This window comes from Macaca nemestrina, chromosome 8 (assembly GCF_043159975.1).
Source record: "Macaca nemestrina isolate mMacNem1 chromosome 8, mMacNem.hap1, whole genome shotgun sequence".
NCBI lineage: Eukaryota > Metazoa > Chordata > Mammalia > Primates > Cercopithecidae > Macaca > Macaca nemestrina.
The window spans coordinates 46,863,492-46,885,821 of record NC_092132.1 but is presented as its reverse complement, the minus strand read 5'-3'; the positions used below and the strand labels follow the sequence as shown (position 1 = coordinate 46,885,821).

At 37.3% G+C, this 22,330-nt stretch overlaps 1 protein-coding gene across 7 annotated transcripts in view; it reads right to left on the bottom strand.

Annotated features, from left to right (window-relative positions):
• Positions 1–22,330, bottom strand: part of LOC105476082 (serine/threonine kinase 3) — a 332,200-nt gene that overhangs the window by 75,890 nt on the left and 233,980 nt on the right. For all 7 annotated transcript variants that reach the window (XR_011606855.1, XR_011606854.1, XR_983846.3 and 4 more), the window contains one exon: positions 1,140–1,315. Coding sequence is in view for 4 of the 7 variants with exons in the window: in XM_071067958.1 (XP_070924059.1) it covers positions 1,140–1,315 (176 nt within the window). In the remaining 3 variants the exon portion in view is untranslated. The remainder of the gene's footprint in view (positions 1–1,139; positions 1,316–22,330) is intronic.

Below are 22,330 nucleotides of genomic sequence, written 5' to 3'. Positions count from 1 at the left end.
TAAAGACATACTGATTTTATTTTTCTAATTGCTTACTATGATATTGAAAAAAATATTAAGTAGACATTGCAATGATGTTTGCAGGCTAACCTGTGAATTATACTGCTAATATTTGCTAGCAATTAGTACTAAATTTATTGGGGACAGATTTTGAAACTTTATTATCTGATTATTTAAAAACTCAATCACAATATTGAGGAAAAAAGTACTTAAAATATTTATAATTGCAAAGCATTTGGAGTCATGTTGTCTAAGCAAAATGGTTTAATATTACTTAAAAATTCTTAAATTTAAAAAATGTATATATTTACATATATCTAAAGTTGTATTTACGTATACATACATTTATTAATAAAACTACAAAGGATTATAAAGTTATTTTGTTTGGAAAAAAAATCTTCTAGAACAATATGCAAAAGTAACATTATTATTTAAAATGTTCTTAAGTAAAAATTTACTCCACAAAATTTTCACTCCATTAAATAACTCATTTTGAGAATTTATTCTCTCAAGTTCTGGAAACAGTGACTTTAAAATAATTTACCTGTATTTTATGCATTCTTTAAAAGAAGTAAGAAGAACCAGGGTAGAAGAAATAAAGAGAAAATATAACAAAATAGGCGATAAGGCAGTTTTATACGGAAGTTTATATGCTCCTAGGTACAGAATAGGACTATTATTTCTGAGAAACCAAGTGGAATTAACACTTATTCAAATAGAAACCAACTCATATACTTTCAAAATTGAAGCAAATTCTCAAACTATGTCATAAATACCTTTGCATCATTAATTTTGGCAACTGAGTTTACTGACTGTCAGAAGTATCTCATATTTGCATTATTGAAAACATCTTTTAAAATAGTTGTCATTTTAGTTTTAAGGAGTCCTGAATATTTGTCTAAATTTGAGCTATGATTTATTTAACTATAAAAAAGCATTTTCTGCAAGTACATTTCTATAAGCAAGCTACAGCTTCACAATTCCTCTACCCATGTATATGGCTGTAAAATGAATATTAACATATGGTCTATAATTGTATATACATACACACAGTTCACATACATATGAACTATGCTTCTCAATTTGATGGTAAAATATAGAAGGAGTAAACATAAATGGAAGGATTAAAATGTACTTACAAAGTCAAAGTCTCCATCTTGAGGAACTTTCCAGTTATCAGGAAAAACGTTTTTGGACAAAGGGAAGGGTTCATGCATGTTCTGATTACAGTTTTCGTGACTCTTATTCTTGAAGTCTTGCTTATCAAAGTAGTCCATGAAAGATGGTCTTTGTACTTGTGGTGAGGTTGCATTTCCTTAGGTAAAGAACATAAGGAAGGTATAAGTTCTTACATTTAAGGAAGTATTTTCATTGAAGTATGATTTTTTATGAAACCATATAATAAATTTGCACTGGTCAGATTCAAGGCCAACAAAATTAATTTCATAAAGAACAAAGTGAAATAAGAATTTAAAAATACCCAGACCAAATAAAAATTAAGCTGATGATTAGGCAAAGGTCTGGAATGTTTAGATTGTAGAAACACTTCAGAAGTCTAGTAGAATCATTATCGTAATTTTATTAAAAATCATTTCAGTTGTATTTCAAATTTCTCAAAGAAAGTAAAGTTTAAAAACTCAAGTGTTTTTGGTGGACTTTTTTTCTTTGCATTTAAGCCTGCATTGCTATTGTTATCGTACATTTTCAGCTGTAAGAAATTATGAGGACTTGGCTAGGCATGGTGGCGCATTGCCCGTAACCTCAGAACTTTGGGAGGCTAAGGTGGAAGGGATGCTTGAGCCCAGGAGCTCAAGACCAGCCTGAACAACATAGCGAGACTCTGTCTCTATGAAAAATACAAAAAATTAGCCAGGTATGGTGGCACCTATCTGTAGTCCCAGCCACTTCGGCAGCAGAGGTTGGGAGGGTCACTTGAGCCTGGGAGGTCAAGGCTGCAGTGAGTCATGATTGTGCCACTGCACTTCAGCCTGGGCAACAGAGCAAGACCCTGTTCAAATTAAAAAAAATATATATATATATATACTTTTAAAAAATTAAAAAAGAAATTATAAGGACTTACTCAGTTTCCTCTTATATCTATCAAACTGCTTCCTCAGTGTTTCTGATTCCCTCTGCCCCTGGCTGGACTCCCACAGCTTCGCCTGCCAAACTTACATCCATGTCTCCCAACACTACTTCTCTAGCCCAGACCTTGCTCCAAAGTTCCATATCTAACTTTGCTTGCTATTAGATAACTTAATCTGAGGTGAGCTGTCAATTAATTTACCAGTTCTAAAACTAAATTCAAGATCTTTCCCTTCAAACCTACAGCTCCCCTGACATAGTCTATCTCCACTAAAGTCAACCTTATTTACTCAATCCCCAAAAATAATAAAGTTGAGAATTAACTCAGACTCCTCCCTTCCCACCACAGCAAACTGATCATTAGGTCTTTTAATTCTACTTCTCAATACAGTTAACCATAACCCCTTTTCTCTACTTATCATTGCAACTGTCTTAGTTTAGCTTCTAATCATTTCTTGCTTAGGCCATTGTAGCAACCTCCAAACTCGTCTCCTTGCTTCCAATATCACAGTTTTGATTTTAATTTCCGTATTGTCAACGTGGTGACCTTTCTAAATACGAACCAAACCACGTCATTCTCCTCAGCATCTTTCAATGGCTCTTCATTTTTTATACTGAATGACTAAATAGGAAATAAATATTTGGAATAACTAGATTTTTAATCTGGCTATACTGGTCTCGATTGGTGGTTTTCAAATTGGATTCCTTAAAGCCCCAGGGCTCCAAATAAATGTCCCAGAGACCACCAAGAAGGCATTTCCCATATAATTCTCCAAATAGAAAGTAAATTACTTTCTTTTTTCTTTCTGAGATGGAGTCTCGCTCTTGTTGTGCAGGCTGGAGTGCAATGGCATGATCTCAGCTCACCACAACCTCCGCCTCCTGAGTTTAAGCAATTCTCCTGCCTCAGCCTCCCAAGTAGCTGGGATTACGGGCACGTGCCACCATGCCTGGCTAATTTTGTATTTTTAGTAGAGATGGGGTTTCTCCATGTTGGTCAGGCAGTAAACTAGTTTCTTAAAAATTTTTGGTGGGAGTGCACCTCCCCACAAGGGCCCTGCTGGGCAACTGTAAGTTACAAAAAGTATTTTTAAAATGTAAAATTGAAATCTTTCCTTCTGTAATTTACACTCATGTTCCAAATAAATTCCTCTTTCATATAATTGTCCCTCAAATATCTGAAGACAGAGGTAATGGCTCCTGTCTTGGCTGTCTATTTTTAATATAAAACATCTCCAGTTCTTTTCATAGGATATATGTTTCAGATTCATCACCAACTTGTTTACTTGCCTATGGAGACATTCTAGTCTCACTGTTCCTCTAAAAAGAGACATAATATTCATAACTGTCATCTGATCAACCTAGATTGCATTTGTAATAGTCCTGGCACAGTTTAAAACTACAGTTACTACTATGACAACTAAGTAACACTGTTAGTTGGGATGAGTTTTACGGTCATTTTGGTCAAAAGAATGCATGCTAAGACTTATTTTTAGTCTTTAAAAATATGAGGAAAGCCTAAATCGATGCCTAGTTTATGTGGCAAATCAGAGAGTCTGGAATTCTTAAACAAACTTCAAAAAACAAAATGGTGGGGTGAGGGAGACAGAACTGACAGGTAAGCATCCTATCTCCTCTTTCCTTTCTCCCTACTTTTGGATCTCTATATGCGTTATTTGACAGATTGGGAACCTAGGTGAGACGGCTTAGGTGAGGATACAAGAGAGAGTGGTAATGGTGATATTTATTCATTAAAAAAATTCTGTCTCATTGCCTTAAAATAAAATGGTTTGCCATATCAAAACGAAGGTTTTATTGACTTCACCTTATGTGTTTAAAAAAATTTTTTTAAGATAAAATTTACCATCTTACTTCTGGGTATATATCTGGAATTGAAAGCCAGGTCTTGAAGAGATATCTGTATCCCCATGTCTATCGCAGCATTATTCATAATAGCTAACACATGGAAGCAAGCCAAGTGCCCATTTGCAGAGGAATGGATAAGCAAATTGCGAGGAAGGAAATTCTGACACATGCTACAACATGGATGAACCTTGAGGACATTATGCTATGTGAAGTAAGCTAGTAACATAAGAACAAAATACTGTATGATTCCACTTATGTCAGGTACTTAGAGTAGTCAACATCATAGAGACAGAAAACAGAATGGTGGTTACTAGGGAATAAGAGGAGAGGGAAATGGGGAGTTAGTGTTTAATGGGTACAGAAGTTGAGTTTTACAAGATGAAAAGAGTTATGGAAATTGATGGTGGTGATGGCTGCACAACTTTATGGAAGTGCTTAAGATTAATACCACTGAACTAGATGCAGGCATATTTTGCAGTTATTGCAGGTTTGGTTCCAGACCACTGCAACGAGAATATCGCAATAATGTAAGTCACATAAATTTTTTGGTTTCCCAGTGCATATAAAAGTTATGTTTGTTTGATTGCTTGCTTTTACAACGTCAATTTTCTTAAAGAAAATTTTTTTTAACTTTTAAGGTCAGGGGTATATGTGCAGGTTTGTTACACAGGTAAACTTGTGTCATGGGGGTTTGTTGTACAGATTATTTCATCATCCAGGTGTCAAGCCTAGTACTCATTTGTTGTTTTTTCTGATCCTCTCCCTCCTCCCAGCCTCCACTCTCTGAAAAGCCCCAGTGTATGTTGTTCCCCAGATGTGTCCATGTGTTCTCAACATTTAGCTTCCACTTGTAAGTGAGAACATGCAGTATTTGGTTTTCTAAAAGTTATGTTTAGGAGTGACATCAGATAGATGGCTGACAAGAGAGGCCTGGTGCTAGTCCACTCTGAACAAAAAAAGACCAAGGCACCAGATAAACAGCTAAGATTTGACTGGAGTGTCAGTGGGAGAACCCTGGAGAATAACGAGAGAGTGCAGAGGCACCTGTGCTGCTTAGAAGTCCAGTTTGGGGTGGCTGTAGCGTTTCTTAAATAATACCACAGTGAAGTTTGCTGTATCAGTTAACTCTTCCTTTCACAAAAGAGTTCTCTGTAGCATGAGATGCTGTTTCATAACATTTTACCCACAGCAGAGCGCCTTTCAAAATTGTAGTCAATCCTTTCAAACTCTACCACTGCTTTATCAACTAAGTTTATAGAAAATTCTAAGTCCTTTATTGTCATTTCAACAATGTTCACAGCATCTTCACAAGGAGTAGATTCTATCTCAAGAAACCACTTTCTTTGCTCATCCACAAGAAGCAACTCTTCATCGGTTCAAGTTTAATAATGAGATTGCAGCGATTCAGTCACATCTTCAGGTTGTACTTCCAAGTCTAGTTCTTTCACTATTTCCATCACACTTGCAGTTACTTCCTCCACTGAAGTCTTTAACCCCTTAAAATCATCCATGACGGTTGGAATGGACTTCTTCCAAACTCCTGTTAATGCTGATCTTTTTACCTCTTCCTATGAATCACAAATGTTCTTAATAACATGAAGAATGGTGAATCCTTTCCAGAAGGTTTTCAACTTACTTGGCCCAGATCCATCAGAGCAATCACTATTTATGGCAGATATTGCCTTATAAAACGTATTTCTTAATAATAAGACTTGAAAGTCTAAAATACTCCTGGATCTATGGGCTACAAAATGGATGTTGTGTTAGCAGGAATGAAAACAACACTAATTTCCTTGCATACTTCCATCAGAGCCCTTGGGTGACCAGGTGCATTCTCACTGAGCAGTAACAGTCCAAAGATAGTATTTTTTTCTCAGCAGTAGGTCTCAACAGTAGGCTTAAAATATTCAGCAAACCATGGTGTAAACAAATGTGCTGCCATCCAGGCTTCATTATTCCATTTACAGAACACAGGCACAACAGAATTAGCATAATTTTTAAGGGCCCTAGGATTTTCAAAATGGTAAATGAACATTGGTTTTAACTTAATCTCCACCACCAGCCTGTCCTTTGAAGCTCGGAAGCCAGGCATTGACTTCTCCTCTGTAGCTAGGAAAGTCTTAGATGACATCTTCCAATAGAAGACTTTTTCTTCTATATTGAAATTATGTTGTTTAGTGTAGCCACCTTAATCAATTATCTTGGCTACATCTTCTGGATAACTTGCTGCAGCTTCTACACCAGTACTTGCTGTTTCACTTTGTACTTTTATGGTACGGAGATAGCTTCTTTCCTTAAATGTCATGAACCAACCTATGCTAGCTTCAAACTTTTCTTCTGCAGCTTCCTCACCTCTTTCAGCCTTTACAGAATTGAACAGATTAGAGCCTTGATCTGGATTAGTCTTTGGCTTAAGGAAATGTTGTGACTGGTTTAATCTTCTATCCACACCACTCAAACTTTTTCCATATCAGAAAGGGAAAGGCTGTTTCACTTTCTTATCATTCATGTGTTCACTAGAGCAGAACTTTTAATTTCCTTTAATAACTTTTTCTTTGTATTCACAACTTGGCTGTTTGGTGCAAGAGGCCTAGCTTTCACCCAGTCTCAGCTTTCAATATGCCTTCCTCACTAAGTTTAATCATTTCTAGCTTTTGATTTAAAGTGAGAGATGTGTGACTCTTCCTTTCACTTTAGCACATAGAGGCCATTGTAGGGTTATCAATGGGCCTAATTTCAATACTGTGGTGTCTCAAAGAACAGGGGGGTCTGAGGAGAGGGAGAGAGACAGGGTAATGGCCTGCTGGTGGGGCAGTCAGAACACATACTACAATTATCAATTAAATTTGCCATCTTATATAGGGGCAGTTTGTTGTGTCCCAAAACAATTACAATAGTAACACCAAAGACCACTGATCACAGATTACTGTAACAGATATAATAATGATAAAAAGGTTTGAAATATTGTGAAAAGTACCAAACTATGACACAGAAACACAAAGTGAGCACATAACGTTGGAAAAACAGCACCAACAGACTTGCTCGACACAAGTTGCCACAAACCTTCAATCTATAAAAAACAGTGTCTGTGAAGCACAAAAAAACAAATCGCAATAATGAGGTATGCTTATGGTTAAAAATGGTTAAGATGGTGAATTTTAGGTTATATGTATTTTACCACAATAAAAAAATTTTTTATATTACCATCTTAACCATTTAAAAATGTGCAGTTCAGTAGCATGAGGTATTGTGTGACCAATCTCCAGAACTTTCACCTTGCAAAATGGAGACTCTTGTACCCAATAAACAACTCGCCATTTTCCCCTACCTCTAGCAACCACCATTTTACTTTCTGTTTTTATGAGTCTTACTACTCTGGATACTTCATGTAAGTGAAATCCATTAAAGTGTTTTTTTTTTTTCCTTTTTTTTTTTTTTATGATTGGCTTATTTCACTTAACATAATGACCTCAAGGTTCATTCATGTTGTGGCATGTGTCAACATTTCCTACCTTTTCAAGGATAAATAACATTCAATTCTATGCATATACTACATTTTGCTTATCCATTTGTCTGTCAATGAATACTTTAGTTTTTCCACTTTTGTTGAATAATGCTCCTATGAACATGAGCATAGAAATGTATCTCAGAAATCCTGCTAATTACGTGGTTTTGTGTTATTTACTCTTTTTTAAATAACTAAGTTTTTCTCTATGTGCAGATCTTTATTTGCAAGTAATCTTATTTTTTAATTATCTATCCAGAGGTCTTCTTCACTTTCTAGGGGGTGTTTTGATGGTTGAGCCTAATCTCTGATTAAATGAATGATTACAATACAATGTAAACATGTGAATAATATAATTATTGGTAAAAGTAATTTTTATTTTTACCCTATGAATATGTTGTATGGATGGATGGGGGGGTGGACCGACTGATTTGACTGACTGACAGGGTCTCTCCTTCTGTCTCCCAGGCTGGAGTGCAGTGGCATGATCTCCGCCCACTGAGGGCTTGACCTCCCAGGCTCAAGCGATCCTCCTCAGCCTCCTGAGTAGCTAGGACTACAGGCATGCACCACCACACTTGGTTAATTTTTGTTTACTTTTTGTAGAGATGAGATCTTACTATGCTGCCTAGGCGGGTTTCAAACTCCTGGACTCAAGCAATCCTCCCATTTTGGCCTCCCAAAGTGCTGGGATCACAGGTGTGGGCCACCACACCTGGCTATGTCTTTTAAATGTGTTTCCATCTTTACTTTTCATTAAGTCATAAGTTCCCTAATGCAGAATTCCAAATCCTTTACCTAAATAATTTCACAGCTATCTCTATCAATATGTGTTTTTGACTGTCTACCTAGATATTCAATATCTATGAACAACAACAGCAGGAGCCATGTTACATGGTTTTTCAACGTTACTTTTGAATTAGTAGAAGCTATATGTATTTCATTACTAGCATTGGTGCACTGCTGATAACGTATTTGAGAAAGTATTGTGACTACCACAATTATTATTAGGTTGGTGCAAGTAATAATAGAATGATCTATCCCAGTAGAGTCAGAAAGAACCTGATTTTCAGAATATGCATGTATTAGTGGAAAAATAGAAAAAGACTCTCAACACAACTGTTTATCTAAGGACCAGTCCTCTAGTTACAGTTTTAGATGGCTAGAAAATAAATGTGACAAGACATCTGGGACCCAAATGGTACCCACTGTAAAGATACTGAGATAGTCTATCAAATTTAAGATACTATAAAACACCAATATTTGTGGTAAACCTTTAGAACTTAGAACACTCTCATATCTCACATTCAAAGTTCATGAAAATGAAACTCCTTAGGGACAGTTCACCAAGATAATGGCAAAGGCTGCCTTTAGATTTCCTGTCATAACAGATTTTACAGGAATGTTAAAAATGAACAAAATATATAGAGGAGAAGGTGTAATATTTCAACGATCAATAAATATGCTAAAAATAAAGACATGGTGTTTATGGTGTTCATCTTCAACTTTGTTCCCTGAAATCGACAATAAAAATAGAAATTGGTTAATCTGATGGGTTACATTACTGACGTTTAGATAGGACACATACATTCCATTAACATTTTCAGCAGATTTTTAGTACCTTTGATTTGTCTCTAGGCTTCATCATTACAAGACATATTTCTCTATATTCAGAATTGAAATTTGGTTCCCATGGTAACCTCTTAAATGAAAATCGAGTCTAGGAATTTAACCTGTTATTCTCCATTTCTGCCCCATTTTGTAAATTTAAAAAAATTGCAAGTGTAGCTCAACTTATGCATATTTTTTATAAACTAATCAAAGTAGTAAATCAAACCGTAAAGCTGGGAGAAGGAGGATAATCCCTTAAAGAAATTCTTTGCTCAATATTCTTTTTGTTTCTTTTTCTTTTTAAAAGGAAGATTGATTCTGTAATAGAATTATATATTTAGTTGTAAGTTCTGTTTTCATCAAGAAGTCTTAAAATGTGTCACACACATAAATACATCTGAAAACTTTAACATTCAGTATTATATAATAAGGGTTATCAAGTTTGTCAAGGAAAGTCAGAATCAGGGAGGAGAGGAAAAACGGTTTCTTTAGAAACAAATTGCTGGAAAAGTAAGAAACTCCTAAACCACCATTATCAACTGTATTTGATAATGAATGGAAAGGTTTCACTGAAGCGTATTTCTAGATAGCATTCTATAAAAAGTAAATTTAGTATTTGTAGGTACTTTGGTAAAAATGAAACAAAACAATAGAAACTACAAAAAGCATGCATTGTGGCACTACTAATTCAGTGAAGACAACAGCACTCTGTGACCTATGTTCCTCCCCAGATCATCTTCCTCTCTCCACACCAAGCCAGAACCACATTGCTTTCATTAATTTTTTTTTTTTTTTAAATCCAGCACTGGCTTCATTGCTGAGGCTCTCATTATGGTCTTCTTTGTTTTCTCCTCAACTAGGAGATAAGGAACTCTTCATCCCAGAATCTTTACAAACTCCCCAATACTGTAATAAACAGGGTTCTCTTGATATACCACTGACTCTTACTTCAGACCTCTGTATCTGAGAAAATTCACCCAAACCATTATTGGAGTAAATTTAAAACTAATATTTTCCTACCAGAAACTAACATTTATAGAGTACCTATTCTAATATGATCTACAGAGTAGCAGCATAAACTGGGAAGGAGAAGGAGAAAAATAAAATCTCAGAAGTTGCTTTTTTCACTACGAAGAATAAAGTGGGGGAATTTTAATCTTCTATAAAAACCTTCAAAACAGAAAGATGGGATGACCAGGCATTTCCTATAAAGATGAGGAGAGTAAGAAAAAGGCTGAAGGAAAGACAGTGTTCTTTTCTGCAATGAGTCAGAGAAGAAACAGTTTCATTAGAGAGAAGTGGTAGCAACAGAAAGGGGAGAAGCAGACTACTCCTTGGTGCTGATTAAATAAAGAAAGGAAATTACTAGGAAATTTCATTCCAGGAATCTATTCTTCTAATCCCAACAGTCTTGTGCGTGCTCCTGACAACATCCCAATCAGGAGCTTCTAACTGAAGTCACATGAGCCACCATTAATGTTGTAGTGTCTTGAAGTGAAAAATTTGCCTCCCTAATATCTATAATTCCTAGCTTCCTGACTAGGGGTGAGAAAGTATCTATCTTGTTGGAAAAAGTGGCCATGTAATACAATTCTGGCTAATGACACATAAAAATAAGGGTTTAGGCCAAGTACGGTGGCTCATACCTCTAATCCCAACATTTTGGAAGGCTGAGGCAGGAGGATTGCTTGAGGTCAGGAGTTTGAAGCTGCAATAAGCTATGGGCTATGATCACACCACCATTTCCACTCCAGATGACAAAGTAAGACCCTTCTCTCAAAAAAAAAAAAAAAAAAAATCAAGTAAGGGTTTCTAGGAAAGCTCTGTTTTCTTGATACAGGCACAATCCTTTCTGTTTTTTGCTCTTTTCTACTGCCTGGAATGCAGACTTGATGGATAGAGATCCTGCATTTATTTTGCAGGCAGAAGAACAAGCATAATACCCTAAAGATGGTGTCACAGAAAGGATTTCTAATGACATCATGAACTCACTCTGCCAGTGCTGGATACTCTGCTTCTGGATTTCTCGTTAAATGAGAAAAGAAATTAATCTTATTTTGTTTAAACCACTGTTATTTGGGTTTATTGGTACATACAGTCAAATTCAGTCCTTAACTGATGCATTTCTATTCCCAAATGGAGGATGCAGGGAGAAGCAGAAGCAGCAATCTTCAGTTTTACTGCAGAAACATTCCAATTTCAAACTTGAAGTCCACTATTATACAGAGTAGTTTAAATATCAGTACGTTTCAGATACATTATAGTTTTAAAGGTTTTTTTACGGGTTGACCTAAAAAACCTATGGCAAAGTGCCTTTTGGCTTCCATACTCAAAAATTTTAAAAATAACCCATTCCTAAGATAAAAATAAACATTCTTAAAGAGAGTTAACAAAAGTTTAAAAAGCAACTTAAATAAAAGGAGGAATCTATTCTGTTAGATTTTTCTTTCTGGATGATTTGATAACAAGATACTATTAACCAAGATATGTTTACACTTAATTTTTTATTCAAACGTATGTGCTTACACTTCTAAATATTTTCCATTGCTTAATTTAAAACCTAGCATTAACATTTAGAGTATCTCTTTGTCATACACATAAAATATTAAAAAACAATTTTAAAAAAATTTTAAAGAGGAAAACTGGTTAGGTTTGTTTTAAAAGTTAATGGGAGGGGGCAGCTGCAATTGCCCAGTAATGTTTAACGACACAATATGAAACACATGCCACAATGTGGAGCTGAGTCTCCAGGGAGATACATGTTCACAGAAGTGGGACAGAGAGGATGATGTTTCTGACTTATGATTTATTAAAAAAAAAATACTAGGCTCTTCAATGAGAAAATAAAGCAGGAAATCTCAAGATAGTAACCACTGTCATATGTGATGTGGTTGCTACGGCAAATAGTTTTTTTAAGCACAGAAAGAATAATCACATAAAATTGACATCAATTTCTTCAGCTGCAGCTGAATTCTGATCCCCAGCTTACAAAAACATTTTATTTTAACAATAATTTTAATGTTCAGAATTACCTAGTTCCTCAATTTTGGCCCCAATTCCTTCAACTAGTTGCTTATGGAACTAAAAGCCTATTAGCAATAAAGAATAAAGTAACTATCATTCATTCTCTTTGTAGATAAGAAATTTTAAAGAAAAAGGTTGCTTTTCATCTCCTTCATGCATCCCCAAAACATTAACAAGTAAACCAAATTGTGAGGAATATAATACCATAGAAAACATGTCAGTCCACCCATAATTATTCATTAAGTTTCTTAATTTGCACATCTTCTAAACAAAAGTCCTCATAAAAATGTAAATATATAAAGTAATATTTAAAAATACTTTAACAAAATAATTTAATTTTTAACTTCTTACCATGATTATGACAAAGATATTCAAGTTTAGAGAATAAAATAACAATCATGACTTCAGCAAAGTATGTGTCAACATCAAAGAGATTTATAAAGATTACCTAATTTGTTCTTCTAAAAATATTTTAAGACGTGGGTGGTTCCACCTCATTAATGACCTTGGAAATGTGTCCTTTAATTTGTTGCCAAGAGTATAGTGAATACATATAAAAACCAGGATGTTAACACAGAAGCTACTGACATCAGTTTTTTTCTGAACTTCACCATACTGTATTTTAAAACCAAGAAGGATAAACATAACATGGAGAAGGTCCACAGACTATTCATAAGAGATTAAAAAGCTTAGAAAATAATACCTGCACAAAGGTTAAAGAGACTGAAATTATTTAGCTAAGAAAAGTCAAGTCTGAGGAAGAACTTAATAAGTATCCAAGTATTTATGAAGGGTTCTTTGCACAGAAAATAGTGACCAGCTGTTTTCAATCTCCAATGAAGGCAGAATAGAAGGAAACAAAAATTGAAGCCCAAGATTTTAGTTAAGTAAAAGGATTTCCTGTGCAAGTAATGAATATTGTAATGGTCACTGTGTGTATCTATGAAAATGCTTTCTTCAAAGGCCTATACAGGAAAGAGATTTTCATTTGTACAGGGAAGACTAATATTTACATCCTTGTGTGTGTTTTGTGCTAATAAAAGAGGGATCCTACAACCAAAATACATACACCAGCAGGTCTGAGCTGGGTTATACTTTGTTAAACATCCCACGGACCAAGAGCACACAGAAGAGTAGACTATACTCAGTGCCCACAGGGAACTCCAAACCACTGCAGCCACACCTTACCTGGCTTCCTCGTACTTTTGGAAAGGAAAATGAACGATTTCTAGTTGCCCAAAATACGATGAGTATTTGCACCCAGCTGCAAGAGGGACCTGTAGTTTATTGTTGTCACCTTTATTGTCATATCCCGGGCAACAGTAACCTCCTAAGTTAAAGAGGAATGCAACAGTGTTTCATAAAAGCATGATAAGTGGGAAAGTAATTCCCCTACACATTCTCCTACCCTTGCCAATTATTTCTTGGCATCTAAAATTCCATCCTTAGTGATTTACTCCTTTGGCTCAAGGCTGTATGATTCTGGGTGAAAATGTATTTCACGAACATTAAACATTATTAGGCATTTTATTCCTGTGTATCTGGTCTTTTTCCAAAACAGATTTTGGAGGGAAAAAGGAAGGAAGGAAAGGATATGAGAACTGAGAGAAAGATATTACTAAGCAAAGAATACGGCATGGAAGTAGATGTTCAGAACAAAACAAACTGCCTCACACTTCACAATTTTATCTAGGAACAATGGATGAACCAGGAAGCAGAGTCAGCCTTCCCTTCTTGGTATCTCTCCTAAACTGCCGCTGAATATCTAGTATCTGTCTCCAGAGTAACTCCTAAAAAGCTAAAGCAGAACTTCATTTGCTTTCTCCTACTATTTAAGTAAAACTGCATATATGTGCTGTCCAAAATAAACTCTGAAATTCTCAAAATCAATAAATACTATAGGCATATACAGGTAAGACATTTTTTAAATGTATATTTAGTAAATATTATTTAACCCAGTATTTAAGAAATGATAAACATTTATGAAAGGTTAATATAAGTAAATAATATACAACCTAAACATAACCAGTTATTTCTCCACCCATTCTTTTTTTGTTTTTCTGAGACAGAGTCTTGCTCTGTCACCCAGGCTGGAGTGCAGTGGCACGATCTCGGCTCACTGCAGCCTCTGCCTCCTGGGTTCCAGTGATTCTCCTGCCTCAGCCTCCTGGGTAGCTGGGATTACAGGTACATGCCACCACGCCCGGCTAATTTTTGTATTTTTAGTAGAGATGGGGTTTCACCATGTTGGCCAGGCTGGTCTCGAACTCCTGACCTTACCTGCCTTGGCTTCCGAAAGTGCTGGGATTACAGGCGTGAGCCACGGCGCCCGGCCTCTTTACCCATTCTTTTTTTTTTTGAGATGGGAGTTTTGCTCTTGTTGCCCAGGCTGGAGTGCAATGGTGCAATCTCCAGCTCACTGCAACCTCCGCCTCCTAGGTTCAAGCAATTCTCCTCCAGAGCAGCTGCCTCCAGAGCAGCTGCGATTACAGACCACCACATCCAGCTAATTTTGTATTTTTAGTACAGACGGGGTTTCTCCATGTTGGTCAGGGTGGTCTCGAACTCCCAACCTCAGGTGATCCGTCTGCCTCAGCCTCCCAAAGTGCTGGGATTACAGGCATGAGCCACCACGCCTGGCCTCTCCACCCATTCTTAACACAACATGGTCTCCACCTATATCACCATCCAGCTGCCTCTCTGTTCAACATGCTCCAGCGTATCTCCAGCCTTCTTAAATACTCCCGTAAGTTCTAAACACAATATTCCAGGTGAGTTCTGGCTCCTGAGAGCAGAGGGAAGCTGTTTATTTCCTTGTTCTAAAAAGTGGTTATCTGTCCTAGCTGCACCTCAGAAGCTCTTGTAGAGTTTTTAAATTTTAAAAAATATATTTTAAAAGCAGAGATGTCCAAGCCCTGCTCCAGTCTTCAGACCAGCATCTCTGAAGACTGACTGTTACAATACATACTTGTAAGGCTAGTTACTTGGACCCAAGAGCAGGGTTTATCTTGTAAATCAAGCCCACTGGTCCAGCCTGTGGTGATCTTTTAGGATCCTCATTCTATCCTATAACATATTTTTATTGTTCCACTTCATGTTATTTGCAATTCTGATGGACCTTCACCTTATAGCTTCATCCAAGTTTCTATGAAAAATTTTGAGCTAGCCAGGGCTTGAGACCAAGGTTCTGTATCACAAAATGAGAAATCTTCTGGTAAACAATTTATTATTTAACACTGTAGTCGACTGAAATTTAGCAACCACTGCCATGTGCCTCTGGTGAGCCTTTGTATCATAGAGGCTAGAGAGCTGAGCACCACATTTCTCAGAATTCCTTGCAACTAGAGTTCTGGGTAAGTGCACTCTTTCACAACTGGGGGGGCGGAAAAAACAAACAGAAGCTATGTGTCTGCTAGTTTAGTTATTTCCTTCTTGCAAGCCCTGTCATGGAGACTTGATTATTTACAGCAGCATTCTAGCATCTAGTCACCAGTTTCACAGGTACTGAGGAGTGGTTGCAGTAATATTTAGTAGCTTTCTAATCCCTAAATAGCAATGACGGTTGATTTCAGTCTGTATTACTGAACTCAACAGTGCCAGTGGCAGCCTCTGGATTGCGATTCCTCATTGTGGCAGTAGTAGTTGTTCCTTATATGCTCACTTTTGTGGTGTTGTGGGAGTCACTCCTGAAGCCTATGCTACACAGTCTTCTCCTCTAGCCTTTCCATTGATTTTCTTAACATCTACATCTCTAATACGGCTTGGCTCTATGTCCCCACCTAATTCTCATGCTGAATTTTAATTCCCAATGCTGGAGGGGGGCCTGGTGGGAGATGACTGGATCATGGGGGTGTTTTCTTTTTTTTTTTTTTTTTTTTTTTTTTGAGACGGAGTCTGGCTCTGTCGCCCAGGCTGGACTGCAGTGGCCGGATCGCAGCTCACTGCAAGCTCCGCCTCCCGGGTTCACGCCATTCTCCTGCCTCAGCCTCCCGAGTAGCTGGGACTACAGGCGCCCGCCACCTCGCCCGGCTAGTTTTTTGTATTTTTTAGTAGAGACGGGGTTTCACCGTGTTAGCCAGGATGGTCTCGATCTCCTGACCTGGTGATCTACCCGTCTCGGCCTCCCAAAGTGCTGGGATTACAGGCTTGAGCCACCGCGCCCGGCCGAGGGTGTTTTCTAATGGTTTAGCACCATCTCCCTAGTGCTGTCTCGTGGTTGAGTTCTCACAAGATCTGGTTGTTTAAAAGGGTATAGCACCACCCCCTTTGCTCTTTCTCCTGTTCAGCCACGTAGGACGTGCCAGCTTCCCCTTCCACCATGACTGTAGGTTTCCTGAGGCCTCCCCAGCCATGCTTCCTGTACAGCCTGCAGAACCAAGAGCAAATTATGCCCCTTTTCTTTATATATTACCCAGTCTCACGCAGTTCTTTAAAGCAATATGAGAACACATGAATATAATCTCTGACTTAAATTTCTTTGTGTGTGGAATACCTAGAGTAGTTTCTGTTTCTTCCAGTAAACTCTCACTGATATAAGCACACTCTCATAACAGGACCACCAGCTAGGTCACACTACATAATGTCTACAAGGATATCATGAAAGACCTTGTTAAATACTTTTCTAATATCCTAAGATACAATATTCAAACTCTGCATTTTCTCTGACCTTGAAGTTTAGCAATGCTGTCAAAAAAGGAAATTATATTATTCTGATATGATTTCTTCTCAGGAATCTATGCTGACTTATAAGGATCCTGATCTTTCCTAAAGGACTCTTAAATGTTCTAGAATCCTGCCCAAGAAGGACACTGCCCAGAGCAGTGATGTGATTCTAGTGTCAACCCTGTGTCTATATACTGGTTCCATTGCTTACTTGCTATGAAATCTTGGACAACATTCCCAAGTCTCAGTTTCCTTAGTGCTAAATGGTAGTGAAATGCTATTTTACAGGATCCTTGTGAGGAGTAAATAAGATAACGCATACAAAGTCCTGAGCACAGTGTTCAGCCCGCAGTAGGAGCTCAATTAATAACAGCTGTAACCTGAGAAATTCACCTTTTTCTCCCTTTCCAAAAATAAAATAAAATAAAATGTAAATGTACCCTTTTATACTTCCATGACACTCTACTCATTTTCTCAAAGAGATGTCAAATTTCACAAACAGTGGAAAACAGTTCTCTCATCTCAAGTCATATCAATAGATATTATCAAACATACTCTTGGTCAGGAGATGCCAAGTGCACTGAGTACTTCTCTAGCATTTGCTTATCTTGCCATTCAAACCCCTTTTAATCATGTTGATGCTACTCAGTTCATTTTGGAGATCATCATTGTCTATAGAAGCCCCATTGGCTAGCTTACTGAAAAAAGAGAGATGGAGCAAGGTCTTAGAGGAGGCAGGAAAAGGTGGAGGTAAGAATTTGCCGTGGGAAGAACAGAGCTGCTCGACAGCTCAGCATCTCCAGTCCCAGAAAGATACAATCTTTCTCACTGCATGGGAAGCAGGGCTGGCAACGCCTGGGGCTTCCCAGATGCTCCCTCTTATCAAGTTGTTGAAAGGACAAATTAATAGGATGGATAGATGAATATTATCCTTTATTGATCATCAACTATATTTAAAACACTGCTAGGCACGTTTTGAATTTACATAATACACACACCTGCACACATACACACAACAGAGAGACAATACATATCACTGAAACTCAGACAGAATTAAGTAACACAATTAATAAATGATTTGGCTTCACATGTCATGCTCTTTACTATACCACATCATTTGTTCAGAAAACATTTCATGAACTCTTACCAAGTGCTAGGTATTGTACTAGGTATAAAAAATACAGTGAGGAATGAACAAAAGCACATGCTCACAATAAAGCATGACAGTGCTGTAAGAGTGAAAGCTTGGGGTGAGATGGGAGCCTGTTAGAGGGGCACTTATTCCTAACCTGGAGTTGACAGAGGAAGCAACCTCTTAACTTAGCCTGAGTGGATGAATGTGATTTAGCAAAAGAAGGATAAATCCCACAGGAGGATTTGGGCATTGCAAGAGGCCAAAGGTGAAAAAGCTCTGTAAGAGCTGAGAAGCTGGAAGAAGGATGAAGAGGGAATAGAAAGGTAAGTAGTAACCAGAGCATATACTGCTTCTTAACTGGTGTTGAGTTTTAGCCTATAAGCAATTGGTAGTCACTGGGAGGTCATAAGCAGAGGAGAAATGTGCTGAAATCTGTATGGTGGGTAGGGAATGAAGATGGGAGGCAGAGGATCAGCTTAGAAGCCTTACAAGTGAGAAACTATGAGGACTTGCACTAAAGAAATGCAAGGCGAGATCATGAGAAGAGGACAGGGATATTTAGAGGGCAGAACTGATGAGATGTTACTTCCATGAAGGGTGAAGGAAGAAACGGAAATTAAGAATGACTCAATTTTTCAACCTTATTCCAAAGACCACATTTAAAACACCTATACAACTTCTCTAGGTACTCGCATTATAACATTTCATTTTTTTTTCTATAAAGTAGGGAGCAAGGTCATCTACTGAAACTGAGATGGGAGGTAGCAAGAAGAGATGTAGTGAAGATCTAAACTAGCCACTCTGTAGAATGAGGAATTGCTGAACCGAGAAACACAGGCTTCCAGGAAAGTTCTGAGGGCCCAAATGGGGCAGAAGGTCTTGATCTGGTAGCCCTCATCTGTACAGATGGAAGATTATCTCCAGCAGCACTCAATAGCCAGGGTAAAGATGCACAGAAGATGAACACAGAGACTGGACCATATCAAAGTTTTCCAGGAGAGGCAGAAAAGACAAGATATTAGGGCAGAGGAGTTTAGAATATAAGAGAGTGGCAGAAGCAACGAAATATAGCCTCTAAGCTGGATATAGAAGTGAAGGGAGGGTGTGCTAATAAAAAGAAAGCAGACTAGGAACTAGGGTCAGGGAACTAGAGGGCTCTCATGACAGCATTTCCCAAAATGTGTTTCTCAGATACTTATTACACAGGATGTTAATCACTGACAAGTTCCTCATTAAAAGCTTTTCATGGTCAAGTAAGTGAAGGAAACCTGGGGTAATGTAATTTTTAAACTGTTTCTTTCCCGTACTATTTGCATTTAATAAGTTAATAATATATCTCTAGGATAAATATGCATTTCCCAAATACTTCTGATTATTGTATATTATTTATCTATATTTATCAGATAATTTCACTGAATGGGTATCTTAAGGAACACATTTTCAGAAGGTGTGCTCTATGAAATGAGAAGTAGGGATGGTAGAACACTTGAAAAGAAAGTAGCTTACTAAGGCAGGAGGTTTACCTGAAAGTTCTCTTAGCTTCCAGAGCAATGTATCTTTAATTCTACTATAACACACATACACACACACAGACACACACACACACACACACACACAGCTTGACTCTGACTCTACTGTAATTAGTATTCATTCATGAAACCAATATTCCAAGAGCATGTACTATTATGTGGCAGAGGAGATTTATACAGCATTCTTACCAGGACAAACTTCATAACTTATCTGGGGAAAAAACAGAAACACACAAGAAAAATAAAAACCTGGCTGGAAAGTATGGCTCTTCCTCAGATACCCATAAGATATAGTTTCCCTCCAGGGCAACTAGTGCTACCAGTATAGCCACAGCTCTGTAAGATCAGAAAGTTCCTCCATAAAAACAGAGCTAAGATGAGTAGAACTGAGCTGAACAAACGAAAAAGCCCCAGTCTTGTCTTTGCTGAAGCTACTACTCTCCCAGTCATTCATGATGAAATAATCTCTCCTACCCCATCAATCTGATGACACAGATTCTTGACCTGGTCCTAATCTACTCCAGGATAAGAAATCCTAACAGTTGATTTTCTTAAATGACAACCAACCTGCTTAAACCCAGTGTCAACCATTCAGAATTCCAACTGTCACAGACTAGTATGGATAAAGCATAATCTGTAAGGAAGAAGTAGAGATCCACATGTAAATACTGGCTAGTGCCAGACTGTGAAGGATCTTGGTGACACAGCTGAAGCCTGGATATCCCTTGGGGAATGAGGAGGCCTGATGGATATATGAATAGGAAGATCGGGAGCGGGAGGGTAAAAGTAATGCCATCATTGCTAAAAACAGGTTTAGAAAGTTATTCTTGGGACATGCCCATAGGGTCCATGTCCATTTTTAAAAAGGCAGATCAAATTTTATAATATTTTTTGTCATTTTTCTCCGCTTCCCTTCAAAGGGAAGGTTTTCCTTCCTAGAGGTAAGGAAAATAGGCCCATAATTTCCAGCTTCATGGTTAAAGGTATAAAAGAGAAAGTGTAAACATAATTTAAACTGACAAGGATGTTAAATCAGGCAACTCACTTGAAACTCCAATGGGAAAAGAGATGAAAATCAAAATCTTCAGTACATATTGTAGAGATTTTAGAAAAACAAAAATAATAAACTGCTATCATCTTATTAGGGAACAAAAACGCTAAAGACACATTAGCAAATGTGGCTTTGACTGATGTGACATAAGCTGAGACCTCATACCAACTAATTTAAGAAGTTTTAAAGATTTAGATCATGAGAAAAACAAAACTACAATAATTATGTGGTTTCAGAAAAAGTTAAGTCTTCCCTCAGTAACTTCTTCACATTCTTTACTACTACCATACTACAATATGACAATCCCTAGGGGTTATACTAACATCACTTGATTAGAATTTTGGAAACACTGAAGTCCTACATTACAGAATGATGTCTAACTTGCAGAAACAAAAAACAAAGAAAGTTGGCTCATGGGATTTAAAACTCGCCGAGGTCCATAAAACAACTGCAGTTACAAAAACCACTATCTGCTCAACTTCAAAATGGGCTTTCAATAAAACCTCTGTGACAAAAAGTCATACCTATATATTCAGTTACAACAAAATTATAACATATATTGATTTTTGTGGATGTCATACACAAAATGTGTAGATATCTGTGGTGTAATTTTAAAGTATGATGTTGGAAACATCATCATTGCTCTCTCTTCTTTGACATATAATACACTGCAATCCAAATGAATTCGATTCTATAAAGACTCATTTTTCTTAACTACTATATATATGCTGATGTTCAACTATATGACTGCATGAAAAGTTGTTTATACAGCTTCATGAGGAGCTCAGTAACTCCCTAAAGATACAAAACAGAACTCATGATCTAATTGATCTGTTAAGAATCATAAAATTTGAGTTAAAAAATTATATCAGCTTATGGAAAATTGATATTACATGTGGATGAAAAATGTGTTAACTGTTTTACCACAGAGTCTTTGTGATCCACTTGTACCCTAACACTGGCTGGTTCTGGAGGCCACAAGACCATCCTCTGCAGTGTAGTGAGGCACATTACGGATGCAGAAAACTTACTCTAGTCAGATGCCCCGCTGGTAATTTCAGGAAATCCAAGATTTAGGCTGCTTTCTGGGTAAAAGGCTCAGAAGACCCACCAATGGCAGGAGATGGAAAACTCATACTCCACCCCCAGGATTATGGCAACATAGCAATCTATTTACATTTTGTGCTTCATGATCTCTCTATCCAAAGTACATATGCAACCATAATGGGCTACACAGAACTAGGAAATGTGAAAAAGCAGCAGTACTGAGCCACGTGACTTGAAGCTATGGGTCAAACTTCAAAGGGGGAGTAGCAAAAAGAAAAGGGTGAGCAAAAAGGAAATGGAAGTATCTGAGAGAAAATCCTGGTACCCATTTTGCAGTACCAGCAAATTACTTAAATATTTACAGTCTTCTAGGTTCTACAATGCTAGAAGTCATGTAATTCTGCTTTTCTACCATTGAGAGGCAATACTCTTCAGTGGAAAGCAGCCTAGTGCTTGCTTAGACTTTGACACTAACCACCCAGGACTAGGGTAGGACCAGGACAGGAAGAAAAAGGTCAGTTGGTGCTAAGAGAAAATTCGTTTTTGCCTATAATTGTGAAACCACAATGACCTACAATGTTAACTGCACTATCTTAAAAAACTATTTTTAAAAAAGAGAAGTGCTAGTCTGTGAAAGCATTCCTATTGTCATCACTCTGTAAGCAACAGAGGTCAGAGAGAATGTTTGATCATCCTTTTAGCCACTGCAGCACCCCCTGCACTGTGCCTCACATATGGTAAGCAGCAGTAAATACTCATGGAACTGAATCTTCTGTATGAGCATCCCTGTCTCTTAATCCTTCTTTCTAGTGTTT